At 47.5% G+C, this 15,993-nt stretch overlaps 1 protein-coding gene across 1 annotated transcript; it reads left to right on the top strand.

The window, feature by feature from the left end:
- The first annotated feature begins 1,280 nt into the window (after window positions 1-1,280).
- Window positions 1,281-8,907, top strand: LOC123425795 (pentatricopeptide repeat-containing protein At4g18975, chloroplastic). The gene is made up of 5 exons (XM_045109532.1): window positions 1,281-1,437; window positions 6,658-6,748; window positions 6,952-7,095; window positions 7,216-7,428; window positions 8,253-8,907. The coding sequence occupies exons 1-5, from the start codon at window positions 1,322-1,324 to the stop codon at window positions 8,442-8,444; spliced, it is 756 nt and encodes a 251-aa protein (XP_044965467.1). The 5' UTR covers window positions 1,281-1,321; the 3' UTR covers window positions 8,445-8,907.
- The last annotated feature ends 7,086 nt before the right edge of the window (window positions 8,908-15,993 follow it).

Raw genomic sequence — 15,993 nt, 5'->3', positions numbered from 1 at the left:
GGGAAAGATGATGATCGGGTACTTACCTTGGGTATATGTGATATACCGCGAGTCGTGGATGACACGAAAGTTTCCCGTTTCTCGTGGGTCCGACGTACTACCTCTGCAGAGTGTAAACTATTCGAATAGCCGTGTCCATGGTCAAGGACAGTTGGGTGGTGCTGCTTAAACTACGTCCAGTGTTTCCGCATAAACCAAAAGTGCGTGTGTGTCGTGTTAAAAATGTGTTGTTATGATAATCAATAATATGACCAAGTTCGGTGACTTGGCATAAAGGGTAAACCCGGATGGTTTAACCCTCAGTTGATACATTGAGATTATGACAAGTCCGATGACTTGGCATAAAGGGTGAACCCGGATGGTTTAACCCTCAGTTGATACATTGAGATTATGACAAGTCGGATGACTTGGCATATAGGGTGAACCCGGATGGTTTAACCCTCAGTTGATACATTGAGGTTATGACAAGTCCGATGACTTGGCATATAGGGTGAACCCGGATGGTTCAGCTCTTAGCAGATATGTTGATATCTGTAACCTGTTCTTCAAAAGTAATTCTTTAACCTGATGCATATACATGATCATTCCACCCGGATGAGTTACACTAAAGATGCATGATACTGTTATCCTTCACTTTCATTGTTCGTATCATGGACTATTTGCGAGTACATTCAAAGTATTCATTGGCTTGCCACTGGTTATTTCATTGACCAGGTGTGAAAGACAGGATACAGTGAAGATTAACTCGGTGACGTTCTTGCGAGTTAGGACGCCTCCCAGTCAGAATGCATGTAGGTTAAGGCTGATGGCATGGATTCACGCTTTCAAACAATAATTCCGCTATTGGTCTAGTTTGGTGCTTTGGCCTTTAAGGCCCTGTGTATGTAAGACTCGACCGAAGAAGTCATTTATTGTATCAAACGGTATGTATGGATGTAAAACTCTATTATTCAGTATATGTGTTCAGTGAACATTGATCCTTGGGATCACTGGGCACGGCGATCTCGACTTACCACTCAGGGTACCCACACTCCTGTAGGCCGACAGGTCCACTTCGGCCAACCGCTCGCCGACAGCTCGCTCTTCAGCCACCCGCAGTCCGACGGGCCTTCTTCGGCCTCCCACAAGCCGACAAGTCCCCCGTCGGCCCACCAGAGGCCGACGGGGTGTTAGTTTTGATTTTTTTTCGATTTTGCTTTTCGAATTTAGTAAAAAATACGTACTATTTTTTTTAAAAAATCTAAAAGTTGTCTGCATTATCGCGTTCTCGTTTTCCATATCCTACCCGTTTACCAGCCATAGCCTGCGGGCTAGTTGCGCAATGGCGGCGTGTTCCTTCGCGCTCCGCCTGGGGCCGCGCTTCGCGGCGCCAACGGTGGCGAGTGCGACGAGGGGAGGAGGAGGAGGAGGTGGCCGCCCTACCGGCAGCCGAGCGCTGTAAGCGGATACTCTGTTTTCTCTAGCTTCTCTTTGTTGGTTCTCGTGGTCTTCCGGAGATGGGGGTAGTGAGCGGCTCGTCGGGTCGAACGCACGGCTATAGCTGCAGCCTGCCGGTGTCGCGGTTAGATCGGATTTGATGATTGTGGATTGGATTGTGCGTCCCTTCTGCGTCGTGCGCCTCTAAGTTGTCACTTGCAGTCGGTCTGGACTCTGGTCTAGGAGGTGAGCGGTTAGGCCGTTTCCATGCTATCCAGGAATTCTACTATTAAATGAGGTTCGCGGATATAAATCACTCATTTGAGTGATTTTCCCTTGATGTAGGACATTGCGTAGGTAGGAAACCTTGTCACATAAAAGGTAGCTCCAAAAATATTTTAATTGTATGACTAAGAGCTTACTCCATTTGAGGAAATATCTAGAGGATAATAACAGAAGTAAATAACATTTGTTCATTTTCCCATGCTACTATTCCTATAGGTCCTCCTACGATGTTCTAGTAATATTTTAGGTCATGTGCACCAATGTGGAAACATCCTGAAAGAAGAAGTTGTCGGCAGAGCACACACCAATGGTTTGCCAGACTTGAGGTACACGCTCGATTTCAGGATCAAACTCCATGACTTTGTGTTGACTAACAAAGATGTCTGTCAGGTCGTGGAAGTTGGCTCCATATAACATAAAATTCAGCATGGTCATCAAGGGGAAAAGGGGAGAAACAAGAACATAGCTCCCTATAACAGTATAGAATGTAGGTGTAGGTGGCCAGATAGTTCAGTGTTGTTTCTTCCCATGCTGATTTTGTGTTATAAGGAGCCAACTTCTGTGACCTCACATGCGTCATTGTTAGGCGAGACAATGTCATGGAGTTTGATCCTAAAATCAAGCGTGTATCACACGCCCATCAAACTATCGGTATGTGCTATACCCCCAATATCTTCTTTCAGGATGTTTCCACATTGGTGCAAATCTATGTCACATGACTCAATTACCAGAACATCGTAAGATGAACTATAAGAGTAGTAGAATGGGAAAATAAGCGGACACCGTGGTTTGCCATACAACTAAGATATTGTTGTTGAAGAGCTAACTTCTATATGGCCACGTTCCTCTCTAAGCAATGTCCTACGTCAAGGGAAAACCTCTCAAGTGAGTAACTTATGTTTGCTGCTTTCATTTCTTGAACTGTACCGGATTGCCAATGTTTTGTTATTAATAAACACATGTCAAGTCCATGAGTTGTATCTCACTCTATTTAATGGCAAGATGGGTGTGATTGATATCATTCTGTTTGTCAAAATGGTATCAGAGTGGATTATCATTCTGCTAGTTCAGATGAACATTAGGAAAAACTTCTTTTGTTGCTGTATAAGAGAATATAATGAGACAACATGCACTTAACATATCATTCATTGAATAAATAGAGAAGTGAAGTGATGATCACTTGAAATAGAAGTCTACAACAAATGAAGAATTACAATAAGTGTCTTGAGCTTAGTACAACTTTGTACTAGAGCTAGTATAAAGTTGAGACACTTATTTTGGGACGGAGGGAGTAGTAAGCTAGATAGTAGATTGAGAGAAGACAGGATGATTTATTCAACGAATGTCAAGATCAGTGTGTCTGGTCACATTTGATTTGCCAATCTCCTACAAGTTTATGCGCCGATGTATAGGTCAACGCTCAGGCTATTAGGAGCATCACGGTGGCTGGCATGTGGGGTGGTGCTGGGTGTGGGCCTCAGGGCATTCTTCTTTGCGTTGTTGGCTGACTTCGGGCTTAGTGATTCCCCTCTATGGTTTGTGGGCTCATTGGGTAGGTCATTGAGCTGCTGCAATGGGTGTGCATGGACTGGTGTGTGACACAGCTTTGCTGGTGTCAGTTTGTCCGGGACAGCATGCAGTGACCACATAGCCTCACCAAGTGTTCATATCTCGGGCCGCATTCTGTACCAGATCAGGACCCACATCAGTTTAAAAAAAGGAAGATCAGGAGCCAAATCTTAGCCACAAATGAGTCTCCAAGCTCACGCTGACTGTCAGCACACAGGAAGGGCTCCTTTTATTCAAAGAATATCATAAAGAATTTAAGGCTTAAATTCTTAGAATTCTTTCTTATGTTGATTTTTGATTCGTATGACTGAATCTCCTAGTTTTGTTTTTGTTTTCGAAACAATCATTTGTACTACATTCCACAAATAAAATCTAGCCTCCACTTAAACTTTTTTTGTTTTCCCCGTGGCATCGAACACTCTCCAATCCAAATTCATGTGATTTGCTCATCCTATAGAATTCAAGTGACCAGGCTACTCTAATCTTACTTTTTCTTTCTATTACCGTATTTTGAAATTCCTGCGAACCTAAGAGACCTAAAAGAAAAAGAAAAAGAAAAAGAAAAAAAAGGGCTCATCGTAGTGTGCCATCCCTTTTGTTAATATTTATGTGGGACTGCAATGCTTAATCTCCATCGACGAGTAAGATCTGTACCTAGGGTAATAAAATCCAATAAATACAATAAGGGATTATATTGAAGTTTGGATAATATTTTTTTACTAAATATAACAAGTGAGTCTTGTTAGAGAAAACACCAGAAAACAACTCTGTCTCTCATCCCTAAATTTTGCCACGCGTGCCGCCGCCAGCCCGGGATGGGATGGAAGAGATGTCCCGGCCGGCGGCGAGCTCCTCATGGAGATCCTGGCGTGGGTGCCTTACCGTTCCCTCTGCCGCTTCCGATGCGTGTCGCCGTCATGGCGCACCCTCTGCTCCGACCCTGGCGTCCTTAGGCGGTCCCAGGGGCGGAGCCAGGATTTGAACATAGGGGGGGCGAAGAGGACAATGCACGTGCAAAAAATGCAGCACCAACTATATCAATTCTTAATACAGTGTTGATATCAAACAAACAATAACAATATTTATTTTGCAATTACATTGAAACTAATAGCTACATTTTTATTAGCTTAGATGTATAACTAGGCACAAGAGGTCCATCAAACCATCAAATGTGAAGCTTTGTAGTGATTTCACTCCTACAACAGATACATGTGGCTCTGCATTCTCATCAGTAGGGTGAGTGGTTAAAAAAATCCAATCGTTTGTTATTGATGGTCTCTTCTTATTCAGCTTTATGCAATTCTAGACTTCTAGGTTCTAAAAGAACTGATATATCATTTGTAATTGATTCTAACTAGTAGTTTGTATAATCCAAATATAAAATTAATATCTATGTAGCATACCTTAGGTTGAGATTAGAGAAACCCACAAGCAGTGCTGTGAGAGCCCAGAGGGGGAGATGTTTGCCAATTAGTATATCAGCATGTGGAGTTGTGCAAGGTTGACTCATATCGGCACGCGGAATCCTTCGTAAGTCAGATCGTTGCTGATGCTGATGCGACAGGTCTGCTGCTCGATGAAGCCCTAGCTCCGCGGCAGCAGCGGCGGAAACGATCCAGGATGGAGTCGAGCAAACGGAGGGCAAAGCGATGTATTGGGTCAATGCCCTATTGGTCCAATCTGTAAGTTTTATTTTTTTGAGCAACACCAATCGACAAGTAAATACATGCAGACCAAGAGAACGACCCAATTGTAGAGTGGGCTATCAATTTTGGGTTTGGGCTAGTCAAAACTAGATACGTAGAAGTCAGGCCTCCGTATTTGCTAATGACCAGGTCCCCTAAAAAATGCTAATGGCCTGATACTAATTAGCAATAATCATACAACAACATATCCATGTGAATTCAAGGCTAGTCCCCGCTGAGTATCCTTGAGGGGGGTTGATCGATAGGGGGGGTCTGGCCCCCGCTGCCCCCCCCCCCCCCTCCTGTGGCTCCGCCACTGGGCGGTCCCCGCAGACCCTCTTCAGCTTTTCTGCTGCGGCCCGCGGCTTCACTGACCTCCGCGACGTGCATTTTCTCAGTTTCCCATGTGGCAGTTCAGACCGTCGGCCCCTGGTCGATCCATCTCTCCCTCCTCTGCGAGTGCTTCATGTCCCCGCCATGTCCATCGGACGTGGATTACGTCGTGTGCAGTCTGGCTACTGAGGATTTGGTCGTGTTGCTTCACACCGAGGAGCTGCACCCACGGTACACCATTCTTCTTGGCTTCGACCCTGCTGATCCCTCCTGCTTTGTGGTCTTTGTTATCCTGCAGGATCGCAGTAATGCTGGTGAACTAACTGCAGTGGAGATATACTTGTCGGAAACCAAAACATGGACTTCAAAGCAAAGTGGGTGGCCTCAAGAAACTAAGGGTGGATGACTACAAGGATCCAATTTCTCTATTTATGAATGGCACTCTGCATTTGATCACAGATGATTCTTCCGTTGTCACGGTGGACACGGGTCGAAAGAGTTGGCGGAAAATCTCGAGGCCGCACCACGATCAGGGTTGCATCAGGCAGTCTCGGAGACGCTTGCACGTTGCGCAGATAGATAACTATACTGATAATGGTTGCCTACTCTCAGCTTGGTTTCTTGAGGATGCTAGTGGAGACTGGACCCTGAAGCATACTGCAAACCTTTCGGAACTGTTAGGAAGGCATGTTCAGGAAGACGATGAGCCCTATACATTGATCGCTAGCCGTCCGGACTGTGATTGGATTTTCTTCATAGATGAGGTGGAAAAGAAATTTATGTTGTACGATATGGATAGCAGGATGGCCCAAGTTGTTTACAATGATGTAGAATACTACTATGAGCCATACCATCCTTACACTCCCTGCTTTGCTGAATGGTTAACTACCAGATGGTAACTGAACATGCATGGAACTCGTGCCTGCCTTCATAAAATTCAGATGTTGAGTATAAGTTGGATCTCTAGTATGGTATAAAGAGAGAGATTTTCTCACTTGAACTAGCAAGTATGTTCAACTATAGGAGAATAGAGCTAGTCCAGAGAGACATGAACATCGACCACTCTGATACCATATAGAAATAATACATCGATCATACATTCTTATCTTTAGAGATGAATTTAAGAGCACTTGATGTGTATATACAAAAAAGGCACAACTGCAGAACAGTCAAAGCTAAAATAAGAGCTCTAGAGGGAGTCTCCCAGGGAAGATTTTCTGCAGGTCATTTTATATTAGAATACAGCTTGTTTGATTGTTTGGATTTATGTGGGTCCTCTAGCTTGCAGTAACTGCTACACGATTATGATATGTGTTCTGAGATGCTCTTCACTAGTTAGCAAATTAAATTACATTTTTTTTGGTCATAGGGTGTCAAAGAAGCCAAACAAGGACCACCGTTTGTGGATCAGAAAAGATTCGGCTGGGTCAGGGAAGAAGGCTCTTTGTCTTGTTAATACTGTAAGATATAACGCCACTCGAACATGATGTTTTCACCTTTCCATGCTGAATGTGTGAAATCAGTTTGACAAAGCGATCTCTTTGGCATTTTATTTTCTCTTAGCATTGCTCTTATTTGTAAGCATCTTTTTTTGTAGCAATGATATTATTGGGCTTAAAAACTGATGTGTGCTCAAATCAGTTTATGGAACCATCTCTCTTAGGTTTCAAAACTACCGAATGAAAAAGAAGCTGTTTATGGTGCATTGGATAGGTGGACTGCTTTTGAGCCTGAATTTCCTATTATAGCAGCAGCAAAAGCTTTGGAAATGTTGAAAAAACGAAGAAAATGGCTACAGATTATCCAGGTAACTTATTATGGACTAAATTAATTAGTTGGCAGCCTGTCTAAATCGCAGTAATTTGCAAAAACAAAGTTTAGCAAGCTCATTTTCTAACTTACCTCTCAATTTTTAATGGTTTCACAGGTAACCAAGTGGCTGATGAGTAAAGGTCAGGTGCTGACATGGACAACCTACGATACACTGCTGTTGGCTCTTTCTATGGATGGAAGAGTAGACGAGGCTGAGTCAATTTGGAATACTATCTTACAAACTTATACACGCTCAGTGCCCAAGAAGTTGTTCTCTCGGATGATCCAGATTTACAACACGTGCCATCTTCCGGACAAAGTTTTGGAGGTTAAATTTGACTTCTTTCTGCTTATCTTGTAGATTTGGGCAACCTTGACGTTTGAACACATTTGCTTCGTTTTGAGAATCATTTACTGTAGTCTTAAAGTCTTGATTGTGTGGTTCATCTCAAACTACTTGCGTTTGGTATAATCCATGCTCACTCCTTTTCAGTTTATTCGGCTCATCTAAAAATGTAACCAAGGAAGGTCTAATTAAGTATGGGATGTCATAATCCCTCTGTTTTTTTTCCTTCGCATATTAGGTTTATCTTAAGTCAAACATTTTGAAGTTTAAGCAAGTTTATAGAAAAAGTGCCAACATTCACAATACCAAATTGATATCAATAGATCCATAATGGCATATATTTTATGTTGTGTTTATTTAGTATTATACATATTGATTTTTTTAAATATAAATCTGAACAAACTTTACAAATTTGACTAATGAAAAACCTAATATGCGGAGTAAAAAGAAATGAAGGGCGTATTAATCATCCCTCTCCTTCATGCATTGACTTGTTTTAATTAAAGCAACATTGAGAACCAAAATTAGGCAGAAATTAATGCAGTTGTAACTAATGCCCCAAAGCGAGCGAGCCAATAAACAAGGGCGATAGTTATTGCAGGCCTTATAAACTGAAAGATTCCAGTTTTTTAGATGATCCTAATAACCTGGAAATAAGATATGTTGACTGTTAGGTTAATAATGACTAATGATATCAATCACGAGATAGTCCATTGTGCTTTAATGATCAATCATATTTAAGTGGTGCCTAGTTGGTTGGTCAAAGTTGAGACTTCAGTCTAATTCTTCCTCCTTGCCAATTTCAGATATATGCTGACATGGAGGAATTGGGCGTGCGTCCAGATGAGGATACAACAAGAAGGATCGGACGAGCGTTTGCAACTTCAGGCCAGGAAGATAAGCAGAAGCCTGTCCTTGAAAAATACTTGAAGAAGTGGAAGTACATCCATTTCAATGGCGAACGCGTTCGGGTACGGAGGGCAGGACCTTTGGCCTAGTAAACGTCGTCTGAATAGCTTGGGGCGAACAATGTGAGTATCACCTCGTCTGGACATATGCGATTGCTATCTTCTTCCGAGGTCCTATGCGAGCTTGTCAGATGGAAGGAAGTGTCGGAGTTGTAATGCTCTCTAGACAAATGGATAGTATCATAGTACAGGGGTGAGAACCGGCATTGCTAATGATGTTGGTGCCCAAACATGTGTAAGTTGTGATGTTTCAAACAGGTTGCCGCCGACTTCGATACCATGTGTAGGAACAAAGTCTGTTAATTTTAACCGCTACGGCGTGTGGCATGACAGGCACAGTCCTGCTCCTGACAAATGGTGCAGTTAGAGCTACGGCAGTACCCATCAAATGTCTGCAAGTCTTTTTTGTGGGTATTCTACAAGATGAAGTGTATGGTATGGTGGATCTGTCGACTGGTGCGGCGATCTAAAATATGTTTGTTTTGATGGCTGAGACAAGCAGTTGGCTTTACCCTTGACGTTTGTGCTGTGTGCCTGTGTTTTGTACTACTACACTGACAAGTGACAAGTTTTGCTACTGCCTGAGAGCCACGCCCACGCAGATCAGGTCTTGTGTTCCAATGCTGTCATGCTTCGCACCATCGATTCCACTGATGTTGGCGCCTGCGGCTGTGGCGAGACGAGTAGAGTAAGGACGTCGAGTCGTACTGATGTTAGCGCCGCTCGGCTGCAGTCTCCCACAAACGGGTGCGAATTTGCACGCTAGTTTTCCTTTCGACGCGCAACTCCAGCCAAATTTTGGGGCGCTGGGCTTGGCTCGGTTATCTGTCGTCCTGTTCGTTCGTTCGGTGCGTTGTGCACCGCGAAAGTGACAATGCCGCACGATCACTGGAGCCTGAGGCGACAAACCCGAAGCATCCGGAACTAGCACCCCGGTGGATGCGAGCCACACGCCGTGCGGGGCGCTGGTTCGCTGCCTCATCAGCTCGCGCTCTCCTCGCGTACCCCTTGAACTGAGAAACCAACACCACTGGTTTGCTGCTCCAACAAGGAGCACAAAATGGAGGCAAGTCTAGAAACCTCCATATCCTAGTAGAATTAGGAGATTCTACAGAAGACCGGAGCTAAATATTTTCAACGTGTTCTTTCCTCCTTCATTTTGACTATATTAAAATGATGTTGTGTTTGCTAAAGAAAAAGGAGGTTCAGTTCGAAAGTACCTTTCTCAGCTCGAGCTCAAATGCTTTTGGTGTGAACGGTAAAAACATAAAAATAAATTTAATAAATTCTGAATTTTTTGTGCGGCAAACTTTAAGGATTGTTTGAAATGTATACAAAGATTTATTAAAAAGTGATATTGATGGAAGTCGGTGTCAAAACCGACGGATCTCGGATAAGGAGTCCGAACTATGGATCTTGGATTGATGGGTAACACGAGACAAAGGAGACGGTGTTTACCCAGGTTCGGACCCTTTTTAATGAAGGTAAAACCCTACGTACTGCTCTTGTTATATTGATGGTGGAGTACAAAGTACAGAGTTCCCTAGCCGTCGGGGCTAGTCCGCCGCCTCCAGTTCCCTCCCTCGCCGCCGCCGGTGTGCACCGCAGATCCGGTCGGCGTAGGCGGCGGCGGGGATTTCCCTTCTCCTCGTTCGATGTCGTGCGGTGCGGGACGACGGCTTCGGTGACGGCGTCACAACAGTTCCCGGCGGCGGCGCGGGTGGAGATAGGCTGGACGTGGCGTGCCGGTCGGCTGGATGTGGCTAGAAGATGAAGGTGGGGCTGGATGTGGTCGATGGCGGTGGCAGCGGCGGCATTCAGCCCGGATCCAGTCTTGACGGTGGCGACGGCGACGGCTAACCCGGATCCGACCATGGTGGTGGCGGCGTCCCCTCCGTCGGGGATGACGGGCCAGGGTGGGTCTTTGTGACGGCATCGATGACGGCGGATCTTGCGATCCCGTGACCGGGCTCGTCGCAGGATCCGGTACTGGCTGCGAGTCGGGGAGACATAGTTGCCGGTGAAAACCGAGCCGACGACGGAAGATGGTGGCGTTCTGTGCCGTTACCTTGATGAATGCTTCGTCCTATAACTATTGTCGATCCACTCGCGCTGCTCCAGGGGAAACCCTAGGATCTAGTTTTCCAGATCGGACGATGGCGACATTGCGGTGTCGTTCCTCTCTAGGGAACATCGTTTGTGGAGCAGCGCTGGAAGACACAGGGAGGAGGTGGAGCGTCTTCGTCCTGCACGGAGCTTCGGTGGTGATGTCAGGTCATGCCTAGCCGACAGGTGCTGCGCTTTGTCATGCCTGTTTGGCAGGTGCTACGCATGACAGATCTTACAGTCTTCGCGTCTGGATGGACGAGTGTTGGTGAATACTCACAACATATGCCATAGGTAGGCTAAAGTCGGTGAGAACCGAAGGGACAAAGGAGGGCGCTGGGAACGAGGTTGGTACAAGCATGGAACGCACGATGTACCCAGGTTCAGGGCTCTCCGTAGAGATAAGATCCCTAGTCCTGCCGGAGTGTTTGATGTGTATGAACAGAGTACAGAGTTGCTCCTGGAGCTGTGTTGGGAGGAGGAAGAGGGGAGCAGCCGGCTCGTCTCTGCCTCTCTCTATGTGGTTGGTGAGTGTGTAGTGTTGTTCATCTGTGGAATGATCGGGGCCCCTGCATGGAGGGCGACCGGGGGGTTTTATAGACGAACCCGCCGGCCTACAATATGGATAAAGGGTACAAGTGTGGGACCCAGCTGGCAGCCTCGCCGGCTAGCCAGGCCCCCACTAGAGTCTTGTCTTGTCGCTTGAGGGGCCCACCGGCTGCATGGTCTCGATTGGCAGTGGGACCCGCCGGCTGGCCAATGAAGCTCTAGCGTAAGGTTGACGCCGAGCACGCGCTGTACGTCGAGCGTCGTCCAACAAGATTCGTCATGGGCAGGTAGTACGACCGCCTCCACTATTCCCCACGCCGAGTGCAGTAATGGAGTGGGAGTGCGACGGTCCGACACTATGCTAGGTGATGGATCAGAGCCGGGGTAGGTCAGCGGCGTGGCCGCCGACGCTCGTACCTGCCGGACGTCCCGATCGAGTACCTTTGCTAACGCATAGCTACCTTTAATCGTAAGATCTCATCGTGACCTACGATCTGATGTGACTTGTGATCCCCGACCGGCTAGCCTGCTTGGCCAGCCGGCTTGGGCGCGTCCGCCTCGTTCCTAGCCGGCTGGCTGGACCAGGACGGCCCAGAAGAGGTAACTGCCTCGACTCTAGCCGGCAGGGGTTGCCTGGCCGGCCAGAGAGATGGCCGCCTCGTCCTCTAGCCGGTAGGCGCAACCTAGCCGGACAGAAGACTTGGGCCTTAGGAAACTGCATATGTTCATGTCCTTTGAGCCGGAAATGAAGGAGCAGGCTTGATGAGCCTACCCCAGGGTTATCCCCCCGACAGTAGTCCCCGAAGCTGGAGAGGCCCGCCGCCTGCGGGCGGGCGGCCTCGCCGGCTTGATGATTTGTCTTGGTATTTTTGCTGCTATTCAGGACGAGGAGCGCCGGCTGGCTTCGAAACGACGCCTCGGCTTCGTCGTAGGTCGCCCAGAGAGCGCCATGTGCCAGGCCCCGCCTGACGTAATGATGGTGATTACTGGTGACAGGACCGGGCCTGGGACCTGGGTCCCGCCACGACGCCCCCTCGGCCTCCGCGCAAGAGATCCTCTGCGGATTTACTCCGCGACGGTTGGGCTTAGGGGAGCGTTACCGCCCGTAATACACGGGGCTGGTGGGGGTCCCGCGCGCACCGGATCCCCTCCCCACGACGCTTCGTGGGGGTTTAAATGGGATGCGGGGGTTCCGAGGAGGCCATTCGCCCCTCTTCTTGCCCCGCATCCTCGCTCTCTTCCTCCCTGTGCCTAGAGAGAAAGAGCTCATCTCCTTCGTCTTCCTTGCCTTCGTCGCCGCAAAGCCACCAACCCCTTCGAGTTTCAGCCGCCCGCAGCCATGGCCGGCGGCTCTTCCTCGAAAAGGTCCTCGTCGCAGAAGGCATCGTCGCAAGGAGCCTGGTTGGGCAGCGAGGTCAGCGAAGAGCACATCGAGGCGCTCCGTCATCACCGGCTGCTGCCCCCAGCCTCCCAGGTGTTGGTGCGACTCCCTGGCGCTGAGACCGCTCCCACACCTGCCGTGGGAGAGGTCGTGGTCTTCACCGAGCATTTCTACCGGGGCTTCGGGCTTCCGGCCAGCGCCTTCTTCTCCGAGTGGCTTCGCTTCTTTGGCCTGCAGCCGCATCACCTGGCGCCGAACGCCATACTGCAGCTGTCGGCCTTCGTGATCCTGTGCGAGGGCTTTGTGGGGATCGAGCCCCGCGTCGATCTGTGGCGCAGCTTGTTCTTCTTTAAGCAGCAATCCATCGCCATGGAGAAGTCCGAGGTGGAGAAGCTCAAGGGACCGCGCCCGATGACGCCGTGCGGAGCCACGCTGGTGCATCACCGCTCGAAGTCGGGCTTCCCCCAGATGCCACTGCAGGAATCCATCAAGCAGGGACAGAAGGGCTTCTTCTACGTGAAGAACGCCGACCCCGCCCAGGACGCCCTCAACATGCCCCCGTTCAACATCGACCCGCCGACGAGGTTGAACTGGGTGGCGAAGACCCCCAAGCCGATTCCCGAGGTGGCGCTGATTTGTGCCCACCTCGAGATCTTGGAGAAGAGCGGCCTCCTTGGCCGCGACCTGCTCACCACTATGGTGACCCGCCGGATCCTGCCATTGCAGAGGCGGCCACACCTGGTTTGCCAGATGAGCGGCCGGCATGATCCCTGCAGGCTGTCCACCAAGAGGTTCACCCCCGGCGCGGTAGCGCGCAGGGTGAACCTGATCTCCACTTCTCGCATGGACGACGGCGGGGAGTGGTCGTGGGGGATGACCCCTGATACGTCTCAAACGTATCTATAATTTTTGATGGTTTCACGCTATTATCTTGTCAACTTTGGATGTTTTTTTACCTTTTATATCTTTTTTGGGACTAACTTATTAACCCAGTGCCAAGTGCCAGTTCCTGTTTTTTCTGTGTTTTTGACTCTTTTCAGATCTGATTTTGGAAGGGAGTCCAAACGGAATAAAATCCCCGAAAATAAATTTTTCCAGAACGGAAGAAGATCGGAAGGCTTGAGGGCCAAGCAAGTGGGCCCACAGGGGGCCCACAAGCCCTGTTGCCGCGGCTAGGGGGGAGGTCGCGGCAACCAAGCTTGTGGCCCCCTGGCGCTCCCCTGCCCTATGTCTTTGGCCTATAAATTCCCTAAAAATCCAGAAAAAATCAGGGCATCCACGAAAACACTTTTCCACCCCCGCAAGCTTCCGTTTCCGCGAGATCTCATCTGGAGACCCTTCCGGGTGCCCTGCCGGAGGGGACTTTGGAGTTGGAGGGCTTCTTCATCAACATCATTGCCCCTCCGATGACTCGTGAGTAGTTCACTTCAGACCTACGGGTCCGTAGTTAGTAGCTAGATGGCTTCTTCTCTCTCTTGGATCTTCAATACAAAGTTCTCCATGATCTTCATGGAGATCTATCCGATGTAATCCTCTTTGGCGGTGTGTTTGTCGAGATCCGATGAATTGTGGATTTGTGATCAGATTATCTATGATATATATTTGAGTCTTTGCTGATTTCTTATATGCATGATTTGATATCCTTGTAAGTCTGTCCGAGTCTTGGGCTTTGTTTGGCCAACTAGATCTATGATTTTTGCAATGGGAGAAGTGCTTGGTTTTGGGTTCATACCGTGTGGTGACCTTTCCCAGTGACAGAAGGGGCAGCAAGGCACGCATCGTGTTGTTGCCATCAAAGGTAACAAGATGGGCTTTTATAGTAGATATGAGATTGTCCATCTACATCAAGTCATCTTGCTTAAGGCGTTACTCTGTTCTTTTGGACTTAATACACTAGATGCATGCTGGATAGCGGTCGACGTGTGGAGTAATAGTAGTAGATGCAGAAAGTATCGGTCTACTTGTTTTGGACGTGATGCCTATAGATATAATCATTGCCTTAGATAACGTCACGACTTTGTGCGGTTCTATCAATTGCTCGACAGTAATTCGTTCACCCACCGTCTACTTGCTTTCATGAGAGAAGCCACTAGTGAACACTACGGCCCCCGGGTCTATTCACACCTATCGTTTCCACTTTTGCTTTTACTTTGCTTTGTTACTTTGTTGCTTTCAGTTCTCACTTGGCAAACAATCTATAAGGGATTGACAACCCCTTCATAGCGTTGGGAGCAAGCTCTTTGTGTTTGTGCAGGTACTTGTCATATTCCTTCACTGGATCGATACCTTGGTTCTCAAAACTGAGGGAAATACTTACCGCTGCTGTGCTACATCACCCTTTCTTCTTCGAGGGAACACCAACGCAAGGCTCGAAGCCCATGGGGGGAATCCTTTGCATATTTGCCAAGGAAGTCCCTAAAGGCGTAGCCGTAGCAGAAGGATTCCTGGTGCCGTTGCTGAGGAGTATGAAGACAAGAATAGTCTCCCGTCAACACGCTTGTTTCTGGCGCCGTTGGAAGGTCTTTTGTTGCAGTAGCAGAAGTATTTCTGGCGCCGTTGCTCGGGAAGGAGAGATCTATCCAAGTAGGTCTCACAAACTCATCTCTTGCATTTACTTTTTTGCCAGTTGCCTCTCGTTTTCCTCTCCCCCACTTCACATTTGCCATTTTCATTTGCCTTTCTCCTTTGCCGTTTTCCTTTGCCACTTTCTTTTGCCCTTTGTCGTTTTCCTTTGCCGGTTTTCTTGCTTGCTTGTGTGCTTGTTTGTTTGTTGAAGTCATCATGGCTGAAAACACCAAACTTTGCGACTTCTCGAGTACCAATAATAATGATTTTATTAGTACTCCGATTGCTCCCGCCACTAGTGCGGAATCGTATGAAATCAACGGAGATTTGCTGAATCTTGTTATGAAAGAGTAATTCTCTGGCCTTCCTAGTGAAGATGCCGCATCCCATCTCAATACCTTCATTGAGCTTTGCGATATGCAAAAGAAAAGAGATGTGGATAATGGCGTGATTAAGTTGAAGCCTTTTCCTTTCTTGTTGCGAGATCGCGCAAAAACTTGGTTTTCTTATTTCCCTAAAAATAGTATCGATTCTTGGGATAAGTGCAAAGATGCTTATATATCCAAGTATTTTCCGCCGGCTAAGATTATCTCCTTACGTAACGGTATCATGAATTTCAAGCAACTTGATCATGAACACGTTGCACAATCTTGGGAGAGGATGAAGTTAATGATTAGAAATTGTCCCGCTCATGGCTTGAGTTTGTGGATGATTATACAAATCTTTCACGCTGGCTTGAATTTCGCTTCTCGCAATATCTTGGACTCCGCCTCAGGTGGAACGTTCATGGAAATCACGTTAGGAGACGCTACAAAACTCCTAGACAATATCATGACCAACTACTCTCAGTGGCACACTGAAAGGTCACCTGCTAGCAAAAAGGTACACGCTATAGAAGAAATTAACTCGCTTAGTGCTAAGATGGACGAGTTGATGAATTTGGTTGCTAGTAGAATCGCTCCTTTAGATCCTAATGAC

The sequence above is a fragment of the Hordeum vulgare genome, chromosome 2H, assembly GCF_904849725.1.
Source record: "Hordeum vulgare subsp. vulgare chromosome 2H, MorexV3_pseudomolecules_assembly, whole genome shotgun sequence".
In the NCBI taxonomy this organism is placed as follows: domain Eukaryota; kingdom Viridiplantae; phylum Streptophyta; class Magnoliopsida; order Poales; family Poaceae; genus Hordeum; species Hordeum vulgare.
This window is presented reverse-complemented; position numbering and strand designations above follow the sequence as displayed.